The sequence below is a fragment of the Osmerus mordax genome, chromosome 21 (assembly GCF_038355195.1).
Source record: "Osmerus mordax isolate fOsmMor3 chromosome 21, fOsmMor3.pri, whole genome shotgun sequence".
In the NCBI taxonomy this organism is placed as follows: domain Eukaryota; kingdom Metazoa; phylum Chordata; class Actinopteri; order Osmeriformes; family Osmeridae; genus Osmerus; species Osmerus mordax.
In genome coordinates, this window is record NC_090070.1 from 13,284,379 (window position 1) to 13,306,095 (window position 21,717).

At 53.7% G+C, this 21,717-nt stretch overlaps 1 protein-coding gene across 1 annotated transcript; it reads left to right on the plus strand.

Moving 5' to 3' along the window:
• Positions 1-368: 368 nt before the first annotated feature.
• Positions 369-21,344, plus strand: LOC136964996 (general transcription factor 3C polypeptide 1). Its single transcript, XM_067258971.1, has 37 exons — positions 369-846; positions 1,039-1,245; positions 1,719-1,895; positions 1,982-2,125; positions 2,236-2,332; positions 4,878-5,001; positions 5,078-5,251; positions 5,488-5,603; positions 5,737-6,526; positions 6,705-6,907; positions 7,064-7,197; positions 7,310-7,463; positions 7,994-8,097; positions 8,287-8,453; positions 8,814-9,632; positions 10,614-10,759; positions 10,853-10,950; positions 11,035-11,131; positions 12,719-12,902; positions 13,012-13,144; positions 13,243-13,375; positions 13,480-13,561; positions 14,157-14,336; positions 14,440-14,579; positions 14,653-14,795; positions 15,115-15,199; positions 15,447-15,559; positions 15,890-15,949; positions 16,091-16,184; positions 16,374-16,546; positions 16,688-16,934; positions 17,025-17,404; positions 17,576-17,814; positions 18,835-19,100; positions 19,656-20,113; positions 20,523-20,721; positions 20,855-21,344. The coding sequence occupies exons 1-37, from the start codon at positions 626-628 to the stop codon at positions 21,137-21,139; spliced, it is 7,566 nt and encodes a 2,521-aa protein (XP_067115072.1). The 5' UTR covers positions 369-625; the 3' UTR covers positions 21,140-21,344.
• The last annotated feature ends 373 nt before the right edge of the window (positions 21,345-21,717 follow it).

Here is a 21,717-nt window from a genome sequence, read left to right on the forward strand (position 1 = left end):
AATATGTTGTCGTGGAGTAGGTAGTCACCGCAACATAGCTGAGATCACAATCCCAGATTCAGGATTAGTTTGGTTTTTGTGAATAGGAGCAAATTAGTTCAACAAAAACTAATTTAAAAAAACGAGCGAGTGTGACCCGACCGCGCCACCTCGTGTCTTCTCGAGGACGCTTCACAACCTGCACATGTGACGTACGCCGCAAGGTCAAAGTTGAAACCTTTGGTACGCACGTTCTGTGTTCCGGAGCAACTAGAGCGGGCGGAGTTCTCTCTTCCGACTTAAGTGTGAAGCTGAAGCAGGAAAACCGCACACAACAGCCTACCCTGGATTTCAAAACGAAGGTCGGTTCACAAACGTCAACAATCATGAACACATTCGGTAAGTTCGGTTGACTCGGAATACACGTTTCTCGGGGCTAATTTGACAATAATAAGTTTATACGATTACACGAATGAAAGATGAAGTGCACGTATGCACTGAGAGACTTGCCGGGACAAGACCGTTATTTTATACAAGTATGAGCAGCTATTCTTAATCTTAAACGGAATATTGTAAGAACAAAGCCAGCAAGCTAGCAAGCTAGCTAGCTACTACAGGGTTTAGTAAACTATCTAGCAGGGCCACAATGGATGCGCTGGTAGTTCTCCTGGACGAGGTGGCTCTGGAGGGGCTGGACGGTATAACCCTCCCGTCTCTCTGGATTCGTCTGGAGTCGAGGAAGCCGCCGTTTGGCCTCAGTCTGGACACGTGCACCAAAGAATTCCTGTGGAAGTCTCTAGCTAGAAACGCCGACGTCAACTTCTACCAGATGCCGAAGGAGAGGGCAGATGTCGTCCTGTTAGACAGGTGATGGTTTTCCCAATCGGTGTCACTACACACATAATCTTAACACTACTGAACATTGACGATCTAACGCAGTAGCTGCCTACAAATTCCTCAACCGCAAATCGGTAGTTAGCTACTGTAACTAGCAATCCACAAATTATGTCGACACATGTTGGCAGTCTAGCTAGTTTGTTTTGGTCGCCCTTCCTGCAGGTTCGCTGACATCGACCCGAACACCGGGATTCAGGTGGCGCAGCAGTTCGACGGGAAATCGGACGTGTACCCGGTGCACGTGCTTGTGGACGACCCTACCGGGGTCCAGGGGTCCTGTTTATACTACCAGGATAGAAAAGACGTTACTGGAGATGTTAGGACGGCAGACCTCACTCCTAGAATCACCCTGGAGGAGGCGTTTGAGAGGTGCGAGCACACACACCCCTCACACTCCTAACACACACCCCACACACTCCTAACACACACCCCACACACACTCACACACTCCCAACACACACTCCTAACACACACCCCACACACTCCTAACACACACCCCTCACACTCCTAACACACACCCCACACACTCCTAACACACACCCCACACACACCCCACACACACTCACACACTCCTAACACACACCCCTCACACTCCTAACACACACCCCACACACTCCTAACACACACCCCACACACACTCACACACTCCTAACACACACCCCACACACTCCTAACACACACCCCACACACACTCACACACTCCTAACACACACCCCACACACACTCACACACTCCTAACACACACCCCACACACACTCACACACTCCTAACACACACCCCACACACTCCTAACACACTCCTAACACACACTCCTCCTCACTCTTCTCTGTTGTGTTGTGTAGGTGGGCCAGGCGGCTGGTGGTGACGGCAGGTCAGCAGGTTAGGTTCAGGACTCTGATTGGTCCCCAGGGCGACCCTGAGCTGCAGCTGTCGGACCACTCCTACTGCATCCTGGAGAGGGTGGGGCGAGGGCGCTGGCAGGGGGAACTGCAGAGAGACCTGCACACCTGCTCCTTCAAGTACACACACACACACACACCTGCTCCTTCAAGTACACACACAAGACTGGTGAACGCTGTCTGACTGTGTGTTGTGATTGTCTCAGGACGGATGCAGGGAAGATGCACTACATGAGGAAGTCTCTGGTCCAGCACGGCCTGATCACCATGGAAACACATGTGACCCGCACGCCCAGCGGACAACAGCAGCAGTCCATCCTGCTGGGGCTCCCTCGCTTCCACGTGGACCGGTACACACACACACACACACACACACATATGGACACACACACGGATACACCTGAGCACATACACATGCTTGAATGCACACATGCATACTATCTATTTTTCCCCCCCCCAGGAGGAGTAAGTATGACATCCTGATGGAAGCCACCTCCAACGCTCTGCTGGACTCCCACGACCACACCTCCTCCCTCATCTCCCTCCGAGACCAGCTGGTGAGACTCCTCCCTCACCTCCTCCCACACCTCCTCCCTCATCTCCCTCCGAGACCAGCTGGTGAGACTCCTCCCTCACCTCCTCCCACACCTCCTCCCTCATCTCCCTCCGAGACCAGCTGGTGAGACTCCTCCCTCACCTCCTCCCACACCACCTCCCTCACCTCCTCCCTCATCTCCCTCCGAGACCAGCTGGTGAGACTCCTCCCTCACCTCCTCCCACACCACCTCCCTCACCTCCTCCCACACCTCCTCCCTCATCTCCCTCCGAGACCAGCTGGTGAGACTCCTGCCTCACCTCCTCCCACACCTCCTCCCTCATCTCCCTCCGAGACCAGCTGGTGAGACTCCTCCCTCACCTCCTCCCACACCACCTCCCTCACCTCCTCCCACACCTCCTCCCTCATCTCCCTCCGAGACCAGCTGGTGAGACTCCTCCCTCACCTCCTCCTCCCACACCTCCTCCCTCATCTCCCCCCGAGACCAGCTGGTGAGACTCCTCCCTCACCTCCTCCCTCACCTCCTCCCTCATCTCCCTCCGAGACCAGCTGGTGAGACTCCTCCCTCACCTCCTCCCACACCACCTCCCTCACCTCCTCCCACACCTCCTCCCTCATCTCCCTCCGAGACCAGCTGGTGAGACTCCTCCCTCACCTCCTCCCACACCTCCTCCCTCATCTCCCTCCGAGACCAGCTGGTGAGACTCCTCCCTCACCTCCTCCCTCACCTCCTCCCTCATCTCCCTCCGAGACCAGCTGGTGAGACTCCTCCCTCACCTCCTCCCACACCACCTCCCTCACCTCCTCCCACACCTCCTCCCTCATCTCCCTCCGAGACCAGCTGGTGAGACTCCTCCCTCACCTCCTCCCTCACCTCCTCCCACACCTCCTCCCTCACCTCCTCCCACACCTCCTCCCTCATCTCCCTCCGAGACCAGCTGGTGAGACTCCTCCCTCACCTCCTCCCTCACCTCCTCCCTCACCTCCTCCCACACCTCCTCCCTCATCTCCCTCCGAGACCAGCTGGTGAGACTCCTCCCTCACCTCCTCCCACACCACCTCCCTCACCTCCTCCCACACCTCCTCCCTCATCTCCCTCCGAGACCAGCTGGTGAGACTCCTCCCTCACCTCCTCCCACACCACCTCCCTCACCTCCTCCCACACCTCCTCCCTCATCTCCCTCCGAGACCAGCTGGTGAGACTCCTCCCTCACCTCCTCCCACACCACCTCCCTCACCTCCTCCCACACCTCCTCCCTCACCACCTCCCTCACCTCCTCCCTCACCACCTCCCTCACCTCCTCCCTCACCTCCTCCCTCATCTCCCTCCGAGACCAGCTGGTGAGACTCCTCCCTCACCTCCTCCCACACCACCTCCCTCACCTCCTCCCACACCTCCTCCCTCACCACCTCCCACACCTCCTCCCTCACCTCCTCCCTCACCTCCTCCCTCACCTCCTCCCACACCTCCTCCCTCACCTCCTCCCACACCTCCTCCCACACCTCCCTCACCTCCTCCCACACCTCCTCCCACACCTCCTCCCTCACCTCCTCCCTCACCTCCTCCCTCACCTCCTCCCTCACCTCCTCCCACACCTCCTCCCTCACCTCCTCCCACACCTCCCTCCGAGACCAGCTGGTGAGACTCCTCCCTCACATGATGTGTGTGTGTGTGTATACTACTGTGTTTGTGTTTATATTAGGGCTGTGAAGCGATTAAAATATGTAATCGAATCGACCCCGGACCAATCGAATTTAAACGATTAATCGCAAATGTACCCAATTTATTTCATATCAAATTTTACCCCCCAAAAAAATTTTGGGGTGAAATTACATTAAAAGGGTGAACTTTCTATTATTGAGGTGAAACCTCAAATAACTGGAGGATAACCAGAGAAAATTGTCACACATAGGACGTACAATATTGAACATACAACATATTGTTATATGTTCAGATGGAACACAACTTAAATAGTGAGGGAGTTTTATTCACTCACAAACTATACTGATATATAATAAACATCCACAAAATCAGACTTGTTCTAGAATATAAAATACATTACTACGATATCCTGCTCCATAATATTCAAATCTCACTCAACAAAACATGACTGTCAGAAGCCCTTACAAAAACCAATCAATACTTAAGCAACCACAGATTGGCCTTAATTTTGAACAATAGTTTCTATTTTGTTGACCCAAGCCAGCTGCTCAGACACAAGTTTGTTCACATTTCCAGACAACAGGGCAGCTCGCTTCTTTTGTGAGTGTTGTCTGCCGTATATTACCGGAGCGAACGCTGTTGTTGCTAGCTGTGTGCTTTGCTTGCATGTGATATTTTAGGCTGGAAGTACTCTGGTGAAAACTAAACTCAGCCTGACAATCAGTACACACAGCCTTGGTTTTGTCAACCAGCCCGTCTGGCAACTTTTTGAAATGGAACTTCCCATCTAAAAGCCCTCTCTCCATCATTATATAATTGTGTATAATTGTGTGTGTGTATACTGCTGTGTTAGTTAGGGTTAATTGTGTGTGTGTGTGTGCAGCGTGTGAATGACAGGACCTTCAAGCGTGTGTCCCAGTACATGATGGCCTCCAAGCTGGTGCAGCTGGTCAAAGTTCCCCTGCAGGAGATCAACCCCTCCACTGGGCCCTGTCTCACCACCAGAGGTACACACTACTACTGTCTGTCTGTGGGTGTATAGTGTGTGTGTGTGTTGTATATAATGTGTGTGTGTGTGTTCAGGTTCCCGGTCGCTGGTGCGAGGTCTGAAGCTGCTGAAACCCTACGTGAGGAAGGAGGTCCTCATTGAGGAGGATGATGATGACGATGATGAAGATGGAACAGGAAACAGGAAGAGCCTCCCCTCCGAGGGGCGGGTCATGGAGTGTGACCTCATCTCACAGGCCTATGGGATTGGTGCGTTTGAGTTTGCTCTCCTCTCATTAGTTGGTCAGACATGAGTGGGTTGATGAAGATGCCCACTCATTTTCTCTTTGCCTGTGTGTTTCTATCTTGTCCTCTGATTGGTTGTATAAACACGTCTGTCCTGTGATTGGTTGTATAAACACGTCTGTCCTGTGATTGGTTGTATAAACACGTCTGTTCTGTGATTGGTGCGTCCTTTGTGTCTGTTCTGTGATTGGCTGCTGCAGTGCTGTCCAGCGGGACCAAAGGGCTTTCCCAGAGTGCCTTGCGTTCCAGGATGTGTGTGGGTCAGCTGGAGTCTCGCATGATCTGCCGTCTGCTGCAGAGGAACAACGTCATCAAGGTGTGTGTACTCGTGTGTGTGTTTATATATAAATGTAAATGTGTCTGGATAAGAGCGACTGCTAAATGACTAAATGTGTGTGTATGTATATGTGTGTGTGTATATATATGTGTGTGTGTGTGTGTGTGTCCAGGGCTTCATGGAGGATGAGGGTCGTCAACGCACCACCAAGTTCATCAGTCACCGCTACGTCAGCCAATCACACCTTCTGCAGCAGTTCACCCAGGAGGAGGAGCGCAACGAGAAGCTGCTCTCCTCTGGGGGGTCCAAACCTGCCTCTGGGAAGAAAGAGGCCCCCGAACCTGCCTCTGGGAAGAAAGGGGCCCCCAAACCTGCCTCTGGGGAGGGCAGGGCCCCCAAACCTGCCTCTGGGGAGGGCAGGGCCCCCAAACCTGCCTCTGGGGAGGGCAGGGCCCCCAAACCTGCCTCTGGGGAGGGCAGGGCCCCCGAACCTGCCTCTGGGGAGGGCAGGGCCCCCAAACCTGCCTCTGGGGAGGGCAGGGCCCCCAAACCTGCCTCTGGGGAGGGCAGGGCCCCCAAACCTGCCTCTGGGGAGGGCAGGGCCCCCAAACCTGCCTCTGGGGAGGGCAGGGCCCCCAAACCTGCCTCTGAACAACAAGGGCCCCCCAAAAGTCCGTCATTGGAGGGTGTGGCCCCCAAACCTACCTCTGGGGATGGAGGGGCCACACGCCCCCGGACAAGGGGGACATCCAAAACAACGCCCTCAAGAGAGGCCTCACCCACAACCCCCCAGGCTGCAGATACACCAATCAGCTGTGAGGAGGAGGGGCGAGATGGAGAGGGTGGTGGGAAGGAGGGAGCGGGAGAGAAGAACAAGAGGGGGATTTGGAGAGAAGGGCTTCCTTCTCTCCTGAAGCAGACCACCCTGAACTTCCCTGTCTCTCACTTCTCTCCTGTTAAGAGTGAGGATGGAAACTGCATACTAAATACTACACACTAAATATAACAAACTACCTACTACGTTCTACATACTAGATACTAGAGACTAAATCTCCCACACTACTGATACTACCGATGTGTGTTGGAGACCTGAGAGAGAAGTTATTATTTACCAGATTTCCTGCTTCATCTGTCTATCAGGTAAGGCCCCACCCCCCTCCACAGCCTCAGACAGAAAGGTTCCAGAGGGGGAGTCACTGCCCAGTGCTGGAGAGGAGGGGGAGGGGCCTGCACCTCCCAGTCTGTCATTGGACGAGAGGATGGGTGGGACCATGGAAACCGACCAACCACAACACAGCATCACTTTCATGGAGGACGACCCCAGACTGAAGGTGTCTGAAGGTGTAAGTCGTCATAGCGATGCAGTCGCACATCCTCCACATCCTCCCTACACACACTCACCCAAACATGAGGCAGGATTCAACAGACTTCTAACTGTCCTCTCCCTCTCTGTTACATCATTGGCTCCCTCCTTCCTCCCCTTGGTCTCTGGTCCCCAGCCCCCCAGTGCTGGTCTGTGGGCGCGGTCGGGCAGGCGTGTGCAGCGCCACCACCAGACCTACCGCCTCCTGAGGAGGAAGAACATGATCATCGAGTGCGTCCGCAGCCTGCGCATTGTCGAGGGGCTCTTCACGTGAGCACTTCCTGCTTCCTTGTACCAAAGACTCATGGGATTTGTAGTTTAAAATGGGAACGTTGGCAGGGTGACCTCCAGTGCAGGATAACATGTTTCCCTTTCCTCCCAGGCTGCAGAAGATGATCAGGGAGGCGGAGGTGCTGGAGGGGGTCAAGACCAGGTGCTGCAAGAAGACTATCGTCCGTCTGATCCACTCTCTGAGCAGGGAGGGCATGCTGAAGATGTTCACCACCACCATCATCCAGGATGGCCTCAGCAAGAAGGTACACACACACACAGGGACACACACACACAGGGACACACACACAGGGACACACACACAGGGACACACACAGGGACACACACAGGGACACACACAGGGACACACACAGGGACACACACACACAGGGACACACACACACAGGGACACACACACACAGGGACACACACACACAGGGACACACACAGGGACACACACAGGGACACACACACACAGGGACACACACACACAGGGACACACACACACAGGGACACACACACACAGGGACACACACACACAGGGACACACACACAGGGACACACACAGGGACACACACAGGGACACACACAGGGACACACACACACAGGGACACACACAGGGACACACACAGGGACACACACAGGGACACACACACACAGGGACACACACACACAGGGACACACACACAGGGACACACACAGGGACACACACAGGGACACACACAGGGACACACACAGGGACACACACACAGGTAAATTGACAAGCATGCATTCAAGCCTCATTTCCTCTCCTCAGGTGGACTTGATAGTCCATCCCTCCATCTCTCAGACTGACCCCATAGTGAAGAGCGCCATAGAGCAGGTCCGCTTCCGCCTGTCCAGCTCCTACACAGCTGCCCGGTAGGAGGGGGGAAGGAGGGGGGGGGGGGGAGGGCGGGAGGGAGGGAAGGGGAGGAGGGGGGGAGGAGAAGGAGAGGGTGGAGGAGAAAAGACAGGATGGATATAAAGGAGTTTGTGTTCTGAATGATTGTTCTCTTGATTTTCCTATTCTTTTTTCCCTCCCTCCCTCCCTCCCTCCCTCCCTCTCAGGGCTCAGGCAGAGGAGGGAGGGAAGGAGGGGGGGAGGGGGAAGGAGCGAGGGAGCGAGGAGGAGGAGGGAGGGAAGGAGCAAGGGAGAGAGAAGGTAAACAAAGGAAAGAGAACAAAGAAGTTCCAGAAGAGTAGGGAGGAGATGGACAAGTACAAACCCACTACCGGTACGTACGTACGTACGTACGCGTGTGTGTGTGTGTGTGTGTGTGTGTGTGTGTGTGTGTGTTGGGGAGTTAAAAGCCACCTACTTATGGGTAGTTAAGAATACTCGGGTTAATCATCACAAACTACTGATCTCTTTCTCTCTCCCCCCCCTCCTCCTCCCTCCCTCTCCCCACCTCCTCTCCCCCCCCTCCTCCTCCCTCCTCCCCCTCCTCCTCCCCACCTCCTCTCCTCCCTCCTCCCCCCCCCTCCTCCTCCCCCTCCTCTCCTCTCCTCTCCCCCCCACCTCTCCTCTGCCCCCCCCCTCCTCCTCCCCCCCCCACCTCCTCTCCCCCCCACCTCTCCTCTGCCCCCCCCCCTAGTTAAGGGGCTCAGCAGGTGTCTGGGGTACCAGCCGAAGATGCATCGTCTGCGTCTGGTCCACACCTTCCTGTGGTACGTCATTTACGGACACCCCCTCCGCTACGCACCAGCCAGTCCCCTCGCTGGCCCCGCCCACGCGCCAGACAGTCCCCTCGCTGGCCCCGCCCACGCACCAGCCAGTCCCCTCGCTGGCCCCGCCCACGCACCAGCCAGTTCCCTCGCTGGCCCCGCCCACGCGCCAGACAGTCCCCTCGCTGGCCCCGCCCACGCACCAGCCAGTCCCCTCGCTGGCCCCGCCCACGCACCAGACAGTCCCCTCGCTGGCCCCGCCCACGCACCAGACAGTCCCCTCGCTGGCCCCGCCCACGCACCAGACAGTCCCCTCGCTGGCCCCGCCCACGCACCAGCCAGTCCCCTCGCTGGCCCCGCCCACGCACCAGCCAGTCCCCTCGCTGGCCCCGCCCACGCGCCAGCCAGTCCCCTCGCTGGCCCCGCCCACGCGCCAGCCAGTCCCCTCGCTGGCCCCGCCCACGCGCCAGCCAGTCCCCTCGCTGGCCCCGCCCACGCACCAGACAGTCCCCTCGCTGGCCCCGCCCACGCACCAGACAGTCCCCTCGCTGGCCCCGCCCACGCACCAGACAGTCCCCTCGCTGGCCCCGCCCACTTGCCAGACAGTCCCCTCGCTGGTCCCGCCTACGCCCAGCCGGTCACGGAGCCCGCCCCCACCTGCCAGCAGGAAGTGAGGTCGCTTGTGGAGAAGGAAGGGGCAGAGTTTCTGGACTCGTCGGAGCTCGGACACTTTGACCCCCATGTGAAAGGTGAGAGGTCACGCTGAGGCCGCCGTGACAACAACATAATGAGGGCGGGGAGAAAATATCATACGTGTTTCTTTTATTTTGTGTACTGTGTATATAATGTGTGTGTGTGTATATAATGTGTATAGTGAGAGTATATAATGTGTGTGTGTGTGTGTGTATAGTGAGAGTATATAATGTGTGTGTATAGTGAGAGTATATCGTGTGTGTGTGTGTGTTTGTATAGTGAGATTATATAATGTGTGTGTGTGTATAGTGAGAGTATATAATGTGTGTGTGTGTGTGTGTGGATAGTGAGAGTATATAGTGTGTGTGTGGATAGTGAGAGTATATAATGTGTGTGTAGTGAGAGTATATAATGTGTGTGTGTGTGTGTGGATAGTGAGAGTATATAATGTGTGTGTGTATAGTGAGAGTATATAATGTGTGTGTATAGTGAGAGTATATAGTGTGTGTGTATAGTGAGAGTATATAATGTGTGTGTGTGTGTGTATAGTGAGAGTATATCGTGTGTGTGTGTGTATATATTGTGTGTGTGTGTGTATAGTGAGAGTATATAATGTGTGTGTGTGTGTGTGTATATAATGTGTGTGTGTATAGTGAGAGTATATAATGTGTGTGTGTGTATATAATGTGTGTGTATAGTGAGAGTATATAATGTGAGTGTGTGTGTATAGTGAGAGTATATAATGTGAGTGTGTACTATGTGTCCCCAGTGTATAGTGAGAGTATATAATGTGAGTGTGTGTGTGTGTGTGTGTATATAATGTGTGTGTATAGTGAGAGTATATAATGTGAGTGTGTGTGTGTGTGTATATAATGTGTGTGTATAGTGAGAGTATATAATGTGAGTGTGTGTGTGTGTGTGTATATAATGTGTGTGTATAGTGAGAGTATATAATGTGAGTGTGTGTGCGTGTGTGTGTATATAATGTGTGTGTATAGTGAGAGTATATAATGTGAGTGTGTACTATGTGTCCCCAGTGTATAGTGAGGAGCTGACCTGGAGGAGGTTCGTCCCTCCCTCTCCGCTCCATCAGGAGTTTGGTCCAGGCTGGGCCCTGTCCTCCGACACCCTGCTCTGCCTGCCTCTCTCCATCTTCACCCAGATCATCCAGATCAACTTCACGGTACACACACACACACACGCATGCATACATACATGCATACATTCATAATTGTGTGTGGGTGTATTATGTATGTATGTGTGTGTGTGTCTCCAGATAGAAGGCTTGGACGCGTACCTGAGCGACCCAGAGAAGCAGCACTACCTCATCAGGTTCCTGCCCTCCAGGATTCAGAGACAGCTGCTGTTCAAGCGGTACACACACACACACACACGTACACACACACACACACATCTCAGTCCTTGTCTCAGCCAGTGAGGTGTCTGTGTGTGTTACAGGAAGTACATCTTCAGCTTCCACGAGAGTATGCAGAGGCTGGTCTACATGGGCTTGCTTCAGTTCAGCCCCACAGAGAAGTTCCAGGACAAGGACCAGGTACACCTACATCTACCTGTCTGCTCTATACACCTACATCTTCCTGTCTGCTCTATACACCTACCTGTCTGCTCTATACACCTACATCTACCTGTCTGCTCTATACACCTACCTGTCTGCTCTATACACCTACATCTACCTGTCTGCTCTATACACCTACCTGTCTGCTCTATACACCTACATCTACCTGTCTGCTCTATACACCTACATCTACCTGTCTGCTCTATACACCTACATCTACCTGTCTGCTCTATACACCTACATCTACCTGTCTGCTCTATACACCTACATCTACCTGTCTGCTCTATACACCTACATCTACCTGTCTGCTCTATACACCTACATCTACCTGTCTGCTCTATACACCTACACCTACCTGTCTGCTCTATACACCTACCTGTCTGCTCTATAAACCTACCTGTCTGCTCTATACACCTACATCTACCTGTCTGCTCTATACACCTACATCTACCTGTCTGCTCTATACACCTACACCTACCTGTCTGCTCTATACACCTACCTGTCTGCTCTATACACCTACCTGTCTGCTCTATACACCTACCTGTCTGCTCTATACACCTACCTGTCTGCTCTATACACCTACCTGTCTGCTCTATACACCTACCTGTCTGCTCTATAAACCTACCTGTCTGCTCTATACACCTACCTGTCTGCTCTATACACCTACCTGTCTGCTCTATACACTTACCTGTCTGCTCTATAAACCTACCTGTCTGCTCTATACACCTACCTGTCTGCTCTATACACCTACCTGTCTGCTCTATACACCTACCTGTCTGCTCTATACACCTACCTGTCTGCTCTATACACCTACCTGTCTGCTCTATACACCTACCTGTCTGCTCTATAAACCTACCTTTCTGCTCTATAAACCTACCTGTCTGCTCTATACACCTACCTGTCTGCTCTATACACCTACCTGTCTGCTCTATACACCTACCTGTCTGCTCTATACACCTACCTGTCTGCTCTATACACCTACCTGTCTGCTCTATAAACCTACCTGTCTGCTCTATAAACCTACCTGTCTGCTCTATACACCTACCTGTCTGCTCTATACACCTACCTGTCTGCTCTATACACCTACCTGTCTGCTCTATACACCTACCTGTCTGCTCTATACACCTACCTGTCTGCTCTATACACCTACCTGTCTGCTCTATACACCTACCTGTCTGCTCTATACACCTACCTGTCTGCTCTATACACCTACCTGTCTGCTCTATACACCTACCTGTCTGCTCTATACACCTACCTGTCTGCTCTATACACCTACCTGTCTGCTCTATACACCTACCTGTCTGCTCTATACACCTACCTGTCTGCTCTATACACCTACCTGTCTGCTCTATACACCTACCTGTCTGCTCTATACACCTACCTGTCTGCTCTATACACCTACCTGTCTGCTCTATAAACCTACCTGTCTGCTCTATACACCTACCTGTCTGCTCTATACACCTACCTGTCTGCTCTATACACCTACCTGTCTGCTCTATACACCTACCTGTCTGCTCTATACACCTACACCTACTGGACTGTTCTTGTACCTCTGCTCTCCTCCAGGTGTTTCTGTATCTGAAGCGTAATGCTGTCATCGTTGACACCACCTCCTGCGAGCCTCACTATTCGCTGGCCAGCCCGCTGCCAGGGCGACCGTTTGAGAGGCGGAGCTACTGCTTCCTCACGGCCGACGATGTTGACAACTACTGGTTTGACTTGCTGTGTGTCTGCCTCAACACTCCGCTAGGTACAGACACACACACACACACACACACACAGGTACCCAGGGGTCTGTTGTCTCCTCCTCCAGGTGTGGTTGTGTGTGTTCACCTCCGGTGTGTGCGTGTTTATTTCAGGTGTCATCCGACCCAAAAAATCCATGAGCTGTCAGGAGGAAGAGCGATCAGTTACCACGGAGACCACAGAACCCTCTGAGGTTCCATGGACACCAAAACGCAACGAGTACCAGAGACTGTCATACACACTCAGGTACACACACACACCTGTTATACACACACACACACCTGCTGTATACACGCACAAGTGGCCTGGACTCTCTAAGTGTGTGTTTGTGTGTGAGAGAGCAGGGGCAGCAGGGAGGTGTGTGATGAGGCCGTGGTGCCTGGGGACGGCCGGGGGGCCGGGGGGCTCGACTCTGACTTCTACAGCCACCTGAAACGCAACTGGATCTGGACCAGCCAGCTGCTGGACAGGAAGAGGGTACACACACACACCACACACACACCACACACACACACACACACACAAAATGTATTACAGAATGTGTTCTTCAGTTTTTGCTCACTTAACGGTGTGTGTGATAGAACAATGCCTGTGAGGTCAGCAGCACCATCAGATTGAAGAGTCTCCTCAACAAACAGTCTTTCAGCTGGGCTGCCAGGGCTGGTGAGTTACTGTGTGTGTGTGGTGAGTTACTGTGTGTGTGTGTGGTGAGTTACTGTGTGTGTGTGGTGAGTTACTGTGTGTGTGTGGTGAGTTACTGTGTGTGTGTGTGGTGAGTTACTGTGTGTGTGTGTGGTGAGTTACTGTGTGTGTGTGGTGAGTTACTGTGTGTGTGTGGTGAGTTACTGTGTGTGTGTGGTGAGTTACTGTGTGTGTGTGTGGTGAGTTACTGTGTGTGTGTGGTGAGTTACTGTGTGTGTGTGGTGAGTTACTGTGTGTGTGTGGTGAGTTACTGTGTGTGTGTGGTGAGTTACTGTGTGTGTGTGGTGAGTTACTGTGTGTGTGTGGTGAGTTACTGTGTGTGTGTGGTGAGTTACTGTGTGTGTGTGGTGAGTTACTGTGTGTGTGTGTGGTGAGTTACTGTGTGTGTGTGTGGTGAGTTACTGTGTGTGTGGTGAGTTACTGTGTGTGTGTGGTGAGTTACTGTGTGTGTGTGGTGAGTTACTGTGTGTGTGTGGTGAGTTACTGTGTGTGTGGCTGTGTATTTATGTGGGTGTATTTGTCTATATATTAATGCCTGTGTGTGTGTGTGTTCCAGGTTCGACCTTCCCAGGCTCTCTGACCAATAAGCAGAGCTTGATATCCCTATTGGAGGAGAAGGTGACAGTTGCCACGGAGCCAGCCAGTAGGAATCAGCAGGTGAGAGGCGGAAAGAAGAGGGAGCGGAAACGACCAATCAGGAAGCAGGTGGCCAAGGTCCCGGCCAAGATTAAGAAAGGTGAGTTTTATTGACAGCCACACCCACCAATCGCAGTCTTAATGGTGTGACTTGTATATGGATTATATCATGTGTGTTGGGTTATTTGTGTGTGTGTGTGTAGTGGTGGTGCGCAGGCCTGCCCATGATGAGGCAGACCACAGAGCTCTGAAGAGGATGACCAGGCGCAGGGTGGTGTGGACGCTCCGAGAGGACTCCTTCCTCATGCTGTGTAGCGTGGCCTCTCGCCTGCTCAACAGACAGGTACACACACACACACATAATAATAATCAGTTCTAATGAGCTTTGAGTTGAGCCGGTGTGTGTGTGTGTGTAGCTGCGGCGGCCCTTTGTGCCTTACTGTGAGGTGAGGGACCTGCTGCACGCTGACCTGTCTGAGTCTCTGGATAAGACCTCCGTCGCCATCGCCCGCCGCACACGCTACATCATGAAGAACCCTCACACACACCTCAACTACAGGTACACACACCTCAACTACAGGTACACACACCTCAACTACAGGTACACACACCTCAACTACAGGTACACACACCTCAACTACAGGTACACACACCTCAACTACAGGTACACACACCTCAACTACAGGTACACACACCTCAACTACAGGTACACACACCTCAACTACAGGTACACACACCTCAACTACAGGTACACACACCTCAACTACAGGTACACACACCTCAACTACAGGTACACACACCTCAACTACAGGTACACACACCTCAACTACAGGTACACACACCCCAGTCTCCCATTAACCTTGTGTGTGTGTGTGTAGGATCTGTCTGGCGGAGGTCTCTCAGGACAGCTGTCTGATGGACACACTAGACAGGAAGAGGCCCAGCAACCCTAATGATGCCACGGTACGGGTGTGTTTGTGGACCTGGAGTTTGGGGTGTGAAAGAGCTATTTGTGTTAAAACTACAGCTCATGTTCTGCATCTAACTCAAGTATTGCAAACGTGTGTGTGTCTCTGTGTGTGTGTGTCTGGTGGTGTGTGTCTCTGTGTGTGTGTGTCTGGTGGTGTGTGTCTCTGTGTGTGTGTGTCTGGTGGTGTGTGTGTCTGTGTGTGTGTCTGGTGGTGTGTGTCTCTGTGTGTGTGTGTTCCAGGAGTGTGCTAATGCATTTAGACAGCTGGTGGTGTTGCTGAGGCAGAAGTTCAGCTCTGCTGCCGTGACTCAGTCACACACCATCCCCACCTCCAAACAAGCGCTGTTCTCAAGGTACACACACACACACACCATCCCCACCTCCAAACAAGCGCTGTTCTCAAGGTACACACACACACACACCATCCCCACCTCCAAACAAGCGCTGTTCTCAAGGTACACACACACACACACCATCCCCACCTCCAAACAAGCGCTGTTCTCAAGGTACACACACACACACACACCATCCCCACCTCCAAACAAGCGCTGTTCTCAAGGTACACACACACCTCCAAACAAGCGCTGTTCTCAAGGTACACACACACTCCCAAACACAGGCTGTACTCTCAGTATGGATGCACACGCATGTAAGTAAACTGTGTGTGTGTGACTGTGTTTCAGGTTTAAGGTGCTGATCATAGACCAGGGCAAGGAGAGGGTCCTTAGAGACAACCTCAACTGGTGAGAAACACACACACACACACACACACACACAGATGGTCTGGAGGTGATAAACACATTGACACCTGGCTTAACGCAATATATGACATGGGAATGTGCTGTGTGTGTGTGTGTGTGTGTGTGTGTGTGTGTGTGTGTCAGTATTGAGGACATCCACTCCTTGGTGTTGAACAACCTGATCCAGAGCACTCTGGTCATGTCCAACACCCAGATGAAGAGCTGCAGATCCTTCCAGGTACTCACACACACACGCGCGCGTACACACACACACACGCGCACACACACCTTTAGACCCCCTGTTCACACCCCCCCAGACGTTCCACATGTACAGCAGGTATGGTCAGACCCCCTGTTCACCCCCCCCCCCCAGACGTTCCACATGTACAGCAGGTATGGTCAGACCCCCTGTTCACCCCCCCCCCAGACGTTCCACATGTACAGCAGGTATGGTCAGGAGCTGCTGTGCCAGGCGTTCCTCAGCTGCAGGAAGAATGGCCTGGTGAACCGTCGCCGTATCAACCAGCAGGGGGGGCCCAAGAAGAATCGTGCCCTGCCCATCCTGCCCATGTCCTACCAGCTCTCCCAGACCTACTACAGGTTAGTTACCCTATCTCAAACTACCCCTACCTACCTCAAACTACTCCTCTACAATGTTCCTGTGTTGTAAGGTGTTCCTGGGTTGTAAGGTCTTCCTGGGTTCTAAGGTGTTCCTGGGTTCTAAGGTGTTCCTCTCTGCAGGTGCTTTGCCTGGCGTTTCCCTGCAGCACTGTGCAGCGAGGCCTTCCACTTCCTGGAAACCCTCAGAGACAACAAGACAGCCGACCACCGACCTATGACATCGTTCCACAACAAGACGGTGGACAGGGGGAGTGGAGAGAGACTGGAGGAGGAGAGGATGGAGGAGGAGAGAGACCAGGGAAGGACTGAGAGAACATGCGAGGTGAAGGGAGGAGAGGCAGGAGGAGGAGCAGGAGGAGGAGCAGTAGCAGGAGGAGGAGCAGGAGGAGGAGCAGTAGCAGGAGGAGGAGCAGGAGGAGGAGCAGCAGGAGCAGGAGGAGGAGCAGGAGGAGGAGCAGGAGCAGGAGGAGGAGGAGGAGGAGGAGGAGGAGGAGGAGCAGGAGAGGGGGATGAAAACACAGACCCAGAGAACACAGGAAAAACACCAGAAGCACCCAACGACCCGGAGACCTCCAGAGACGACGCACCTCCCCAGCCCTCCCTGACCAAGATGGAGCTGCCTGTCCCGGGCCCGGCACCGGCCGCTGGCCCCGTGGAGTCCCTGGAGCCTCCGGATGAGGAGGGCATGCTGCAGTTCCCTGTGGGGGCGGCAGGGGGCGCAGTGCTGGCCTGCCTCAGCCTCATGACCCTGGGCATGCTCAGTGTGTCTGTGGGGATTCCCAAACACATTGTTGTGGTCGACTCCAGTCTGGTGGACACGGACTCAGTGAAGAGGAGGTAGGGCGCACGCACACACACACTCTCACACACACACACACACTCACTAAAACACACTCTCAGATACAGTTTCATTATTTAGTCTTCCTCCCTCTTCCCATCCCCCTCTCCTTCCTCCCCCACCTCCTCACCTCTACACCCCCACCCTCCCCCTCTCCTCTCCTCCCCCAGCATGGCAGCGCTGGAGGAGGAGGATGAGGAGGAGGGTGGGGGCAGAAGGGGAGGCTCCCAGTCTGAGCATGCTCAGTTGCGTCCCAGCTCTCACACGGGGCTGCTGCTCCTGCGGGGGTGCTGGCCGGCCGCCAGCATCAACCTCCGGCAGCTCAGCAACAACGACTGTGTGGTGGTGGAGAGCTGCAGCGTGAAGCTGACGCTCCGCAGCCAGCCTGCACACACACTGTTCACTCCAGGTACACTCACACACACACCAGGTACACTCACACACACACCAGGTACACTCACACACACACCAGGTACACTCACACACACACCAGGTACACTCACACACACACCAGGTACACTCACACACACACCAGGTACACTCACACACACACCAGGTACACACACACACACACACCAGGTACACTCACACACACACCAGGTACACTCACACACACACACACACACACACCAGGTACACACACACACACACCAGGTACACACACACACACACCAGGTACACTCACACCAGGTACACTCACACACACACCAGGTACACTCACACACACACCAGGTACACACACACACACACACCAGGTACACTCACACCAGGTACACTCACACACACACACACACCAGGTACACACACACACACACCAGGTACACACACACACACACCAGGTACACTCACACCAGGTACACTCACACACACACCAGGTACACTCACACACACACCAGGTACACTCACACACACACCAGGTACACTCACACACACACCAGGTACACTCACACACACACCAGGTACACACACACACACACCAGGTACACTCACACACACACCAGGTACACACACACCAGGTACACTCACACACACACCAGGTACACTCACACACACACCAGGTACACACACACACACACCAGGTACACTCACACACACACCAGGTACACTCACACACACACCAGGTACACTCACACACACACCAGGTACACTCACACACACACCAGGTACACTCACACACACACCAGGTACACTCACACACACACCAGGTACACTCACACACACACCAGGTACACTCACACACACACCAGGTACACTCACACACACACCAGGTACACTCACACACACACCAGGTACACTCACACACACACACACACCAGGTACACACACACACACACACCAGGTACGTACACACACACACTGTTCACACCAGGTACACACACTCACATGAACACGTGTTGTGATTGGTTGATTGTCCTCCTCTCTCCTCCAGAATGCCCTCCTCTAGACTCCTCCATACAAGGATCCTCTCTGCTGCCTCCCTTCCTCACCCGTCCTGTCCGGCTCCCCTCCTCCCCCCCCCTCTCCTCCTTCCCTGAGGGCTACACCCCCCAGGACCTGGCAGCCAATCAAGAGCTGCTCAAGGCTCTGCAGGAGGCGGGGCCATACGGAGTGGAGGGGCGGGACTTCCTGTTGGCGTTCGCACACCTGCAGGAACCCAGGGACGGACGCACACACACACTGCAGCAGTACATACAGGTACACACACACACACACACTACAGCAGTACATACAGGTACACACACACACTGCAGCAGTACATACAGGTACACACACACACACACTACAGCAGTACATACAGGTACACACACACACACTGCAGCAGTACATACAGGTACACACACACACACACTGCAGCAGTACATACAGGTACACACACACACACACACACTGCAGCAGTACATACAGGTACACACACACACACACTGCAGCAGTACATACAGGTACACACACACACACACTGCAGCAGTACATACAGGTACACACACACACACACTGCAGCAGTACATACAGGTACACACACACACACACACACTGCAGCAGTACATACAGGTACACACACACACACACTACAGCAGTACATACAGGTACACACACACACTGCAGCAGTACATACAGGTACACACACACACACACTGCAGCAGTACATACAGGTACACACACACACACACTGCAGCAGTACATACAGGTACACACACACTTCATACAACTTATTCTTTGTGTGCATCCATCCTCCTCCTCTGATTGGTGCAGGACCTGCAGGAGGCGGGGCAAATGTTGCAGTTGGGTGGGGCTTCGATGCGGCTGGTCCTACTGGCCCATGCTGAGCCCTGGCTACTGACCACCACCCAGAGAAGCCGGCCGGACCAGGACCAGTCCCAGGACCAGGGATTGCCGCTGGGGGAGAGGGGCAGGAAGAGGGGCCTGGAGGACAGGGAGGTCCAGGGGCCACCTGAGAAGAAAGTGGCCAGGGAAGGAGAGGGGAAGGAGGGGAGAGACAGAGGGGAGGATGGAGACAGGATGGAGGAAGAGGGGGGGGAGCAGAGTTTTGGAGAGGAGAGAGAGAGGGAGCAGGGAGGGATGGAGAGAGAGGAAGACCGAGGAGGAGAGGAAGAGTTGGAGAGGAGAGAGGAAGGAGAGAGGGTTTGCAAATCATCATGCTCTTCAACCACCAGTCTGACCAATCAGAGAGCTGCAGCAGAGGATGATGGGTAAGGTCAAAGGTCACTTGACTGGCCAATCAGAGCGCTTCACTGCTGATCAACTACCAGATAAGTTCCTGTCACTGATTAAACCCTTCTCCATCCCATCCACCTCTCTCCCTCCACCTCTCTCCCTCCCCTCCCTCTCTCTATCCACCTCTCTCCCTCCCCTCCCTTTCTCCCTCCACCTCCCTCCCTCCCCTCCCTCTCTCTATCCACCTCTCTCCCTCCCCTCCCTTTCTCCCTCCACCTCTTTCCCTCCCCTCCCTCTCTCTATCCACCTCTCTCCCTCCCCTCCCTCTCTCTATCCACCTCTCTCCCTCCCCTCCCTTTCTCCCTCCCCTCCCTCTCTCCCTCCACCTCTCCCTCCACCTCTCTCCCTCTCTCCCTCCACCTCTCTCCCTCCCCTCCCCACCAGCAGGGGTGTGTGTGAGGAGGTGAGGTTTGTGTCTCGTCCGTGGAGGATGGTGGACGGGGGTCTGAACCGGCCCACCTTGAAGGGCATGCTGGAGGCGGTGCTCTACCACATCATGACCCAGCCCGGCCTATCACAGCGCAGCTTACTGGAGCACTACCGACACGTCCTCCAACCTGTGGTGGTGTTGGACCTGGTGCAGGTGACACACACACACACAAACATATATATATATATATATTTACACACACACACACACACACAGCCATATACACCTGGGCACACATTAGATACCACACACTCTAACTCAGGATCTGATCTCTCCTCTCCTCCAGACCCTGGTGTCTCTGGGCTGTGTGAGGAGGAGGTTTCTGGCCAGCAGGCCCCGCCCCTCTCTGTTCTCCCGGCCGTGCCCCGGTGGGGGTGAGGGGGTGAGGAGGGAGGGGGGCTGGGGGGAGGGGGTGAGGAGGGAGGGGGGCTGGGGGGAGGAGGAGGAACAGTTCTATGAGGCGTCGGTGGACGGTTGTCTACGTCTGGGCCAGCTGTTCCCCAGCGAGACCAACTGGAACCAGTGTACTACCTTATCCCAGCTGGGCTCAGGTAGACACGCTATTGGCTGAGACCAATACAGGAGGATTACCTATTGGCTGAGACACGGACCCTGACCCAGGAAGGCTTCTGATTGGCGGTGTTATTCTTTGATTAATTTAATATTTCTCATTATTTGTAATGGTTCAGATGTTTTTTATAAGACAAGGAAGTCTTCAGAAAGATGATTTCATCATATGTTATTGTTTACAGTAGTTAAATATATTAAAGTTTGAACAAAAGAATTTGCGTGTCTGGCTGGTCTGATTGGCTGTCTTCTTTGGGGGCTGTAACCGCAGCCTTGAGAGGATTGTGAAACGAAGACCATTCAAATATTTGGGGGAAATTCACAAGGAGTGGACTGCAGCTGGAGTCGGTGCTTCAAGAGCCACCACACACAGACGTATCCCGGACACGGGCTTCAACTGTTGCATTCCTTGTGTCAAGCCACAAGGTCCAAGGTCAGCGCAGCTGTCTACCAGGAAGTGTTAGAGCACTTCATGCTACCCTCTGCTGAACAGCTTTATGGAGATGCGGATTTCATTTTCCAGCAGGGCTTGGCACCTGCACACACTGCCAAAGGTACGAGTACCTGGTTTAAGGACCATGG

Bases quoted from the DNA above. Each gene is read 5' to 3' on its own strand.
- LOC136964996 (XM_067258971.1), top strand. From the start codon at position 626: ATGGATGCGCTGGTAGTTCTCCTGGACGAGGTGGCTCTGGAGGGGCTG. The intron at 7,198-7,309 runs GTGAGCACTTCC...CTTTCCTCCCAG, and splicing joins ATTGTCGAGGGGCTCTTCAC to GCTGCAGAAGATGATCAGGG. The intron at 9,633-10,613 runs GTGAGAGGTCAC...ATGTGTCCCCAG, and splicing joins CTTTGACCCCCATGTGAAAG to TGTATAGTGAGGAGCTGACC.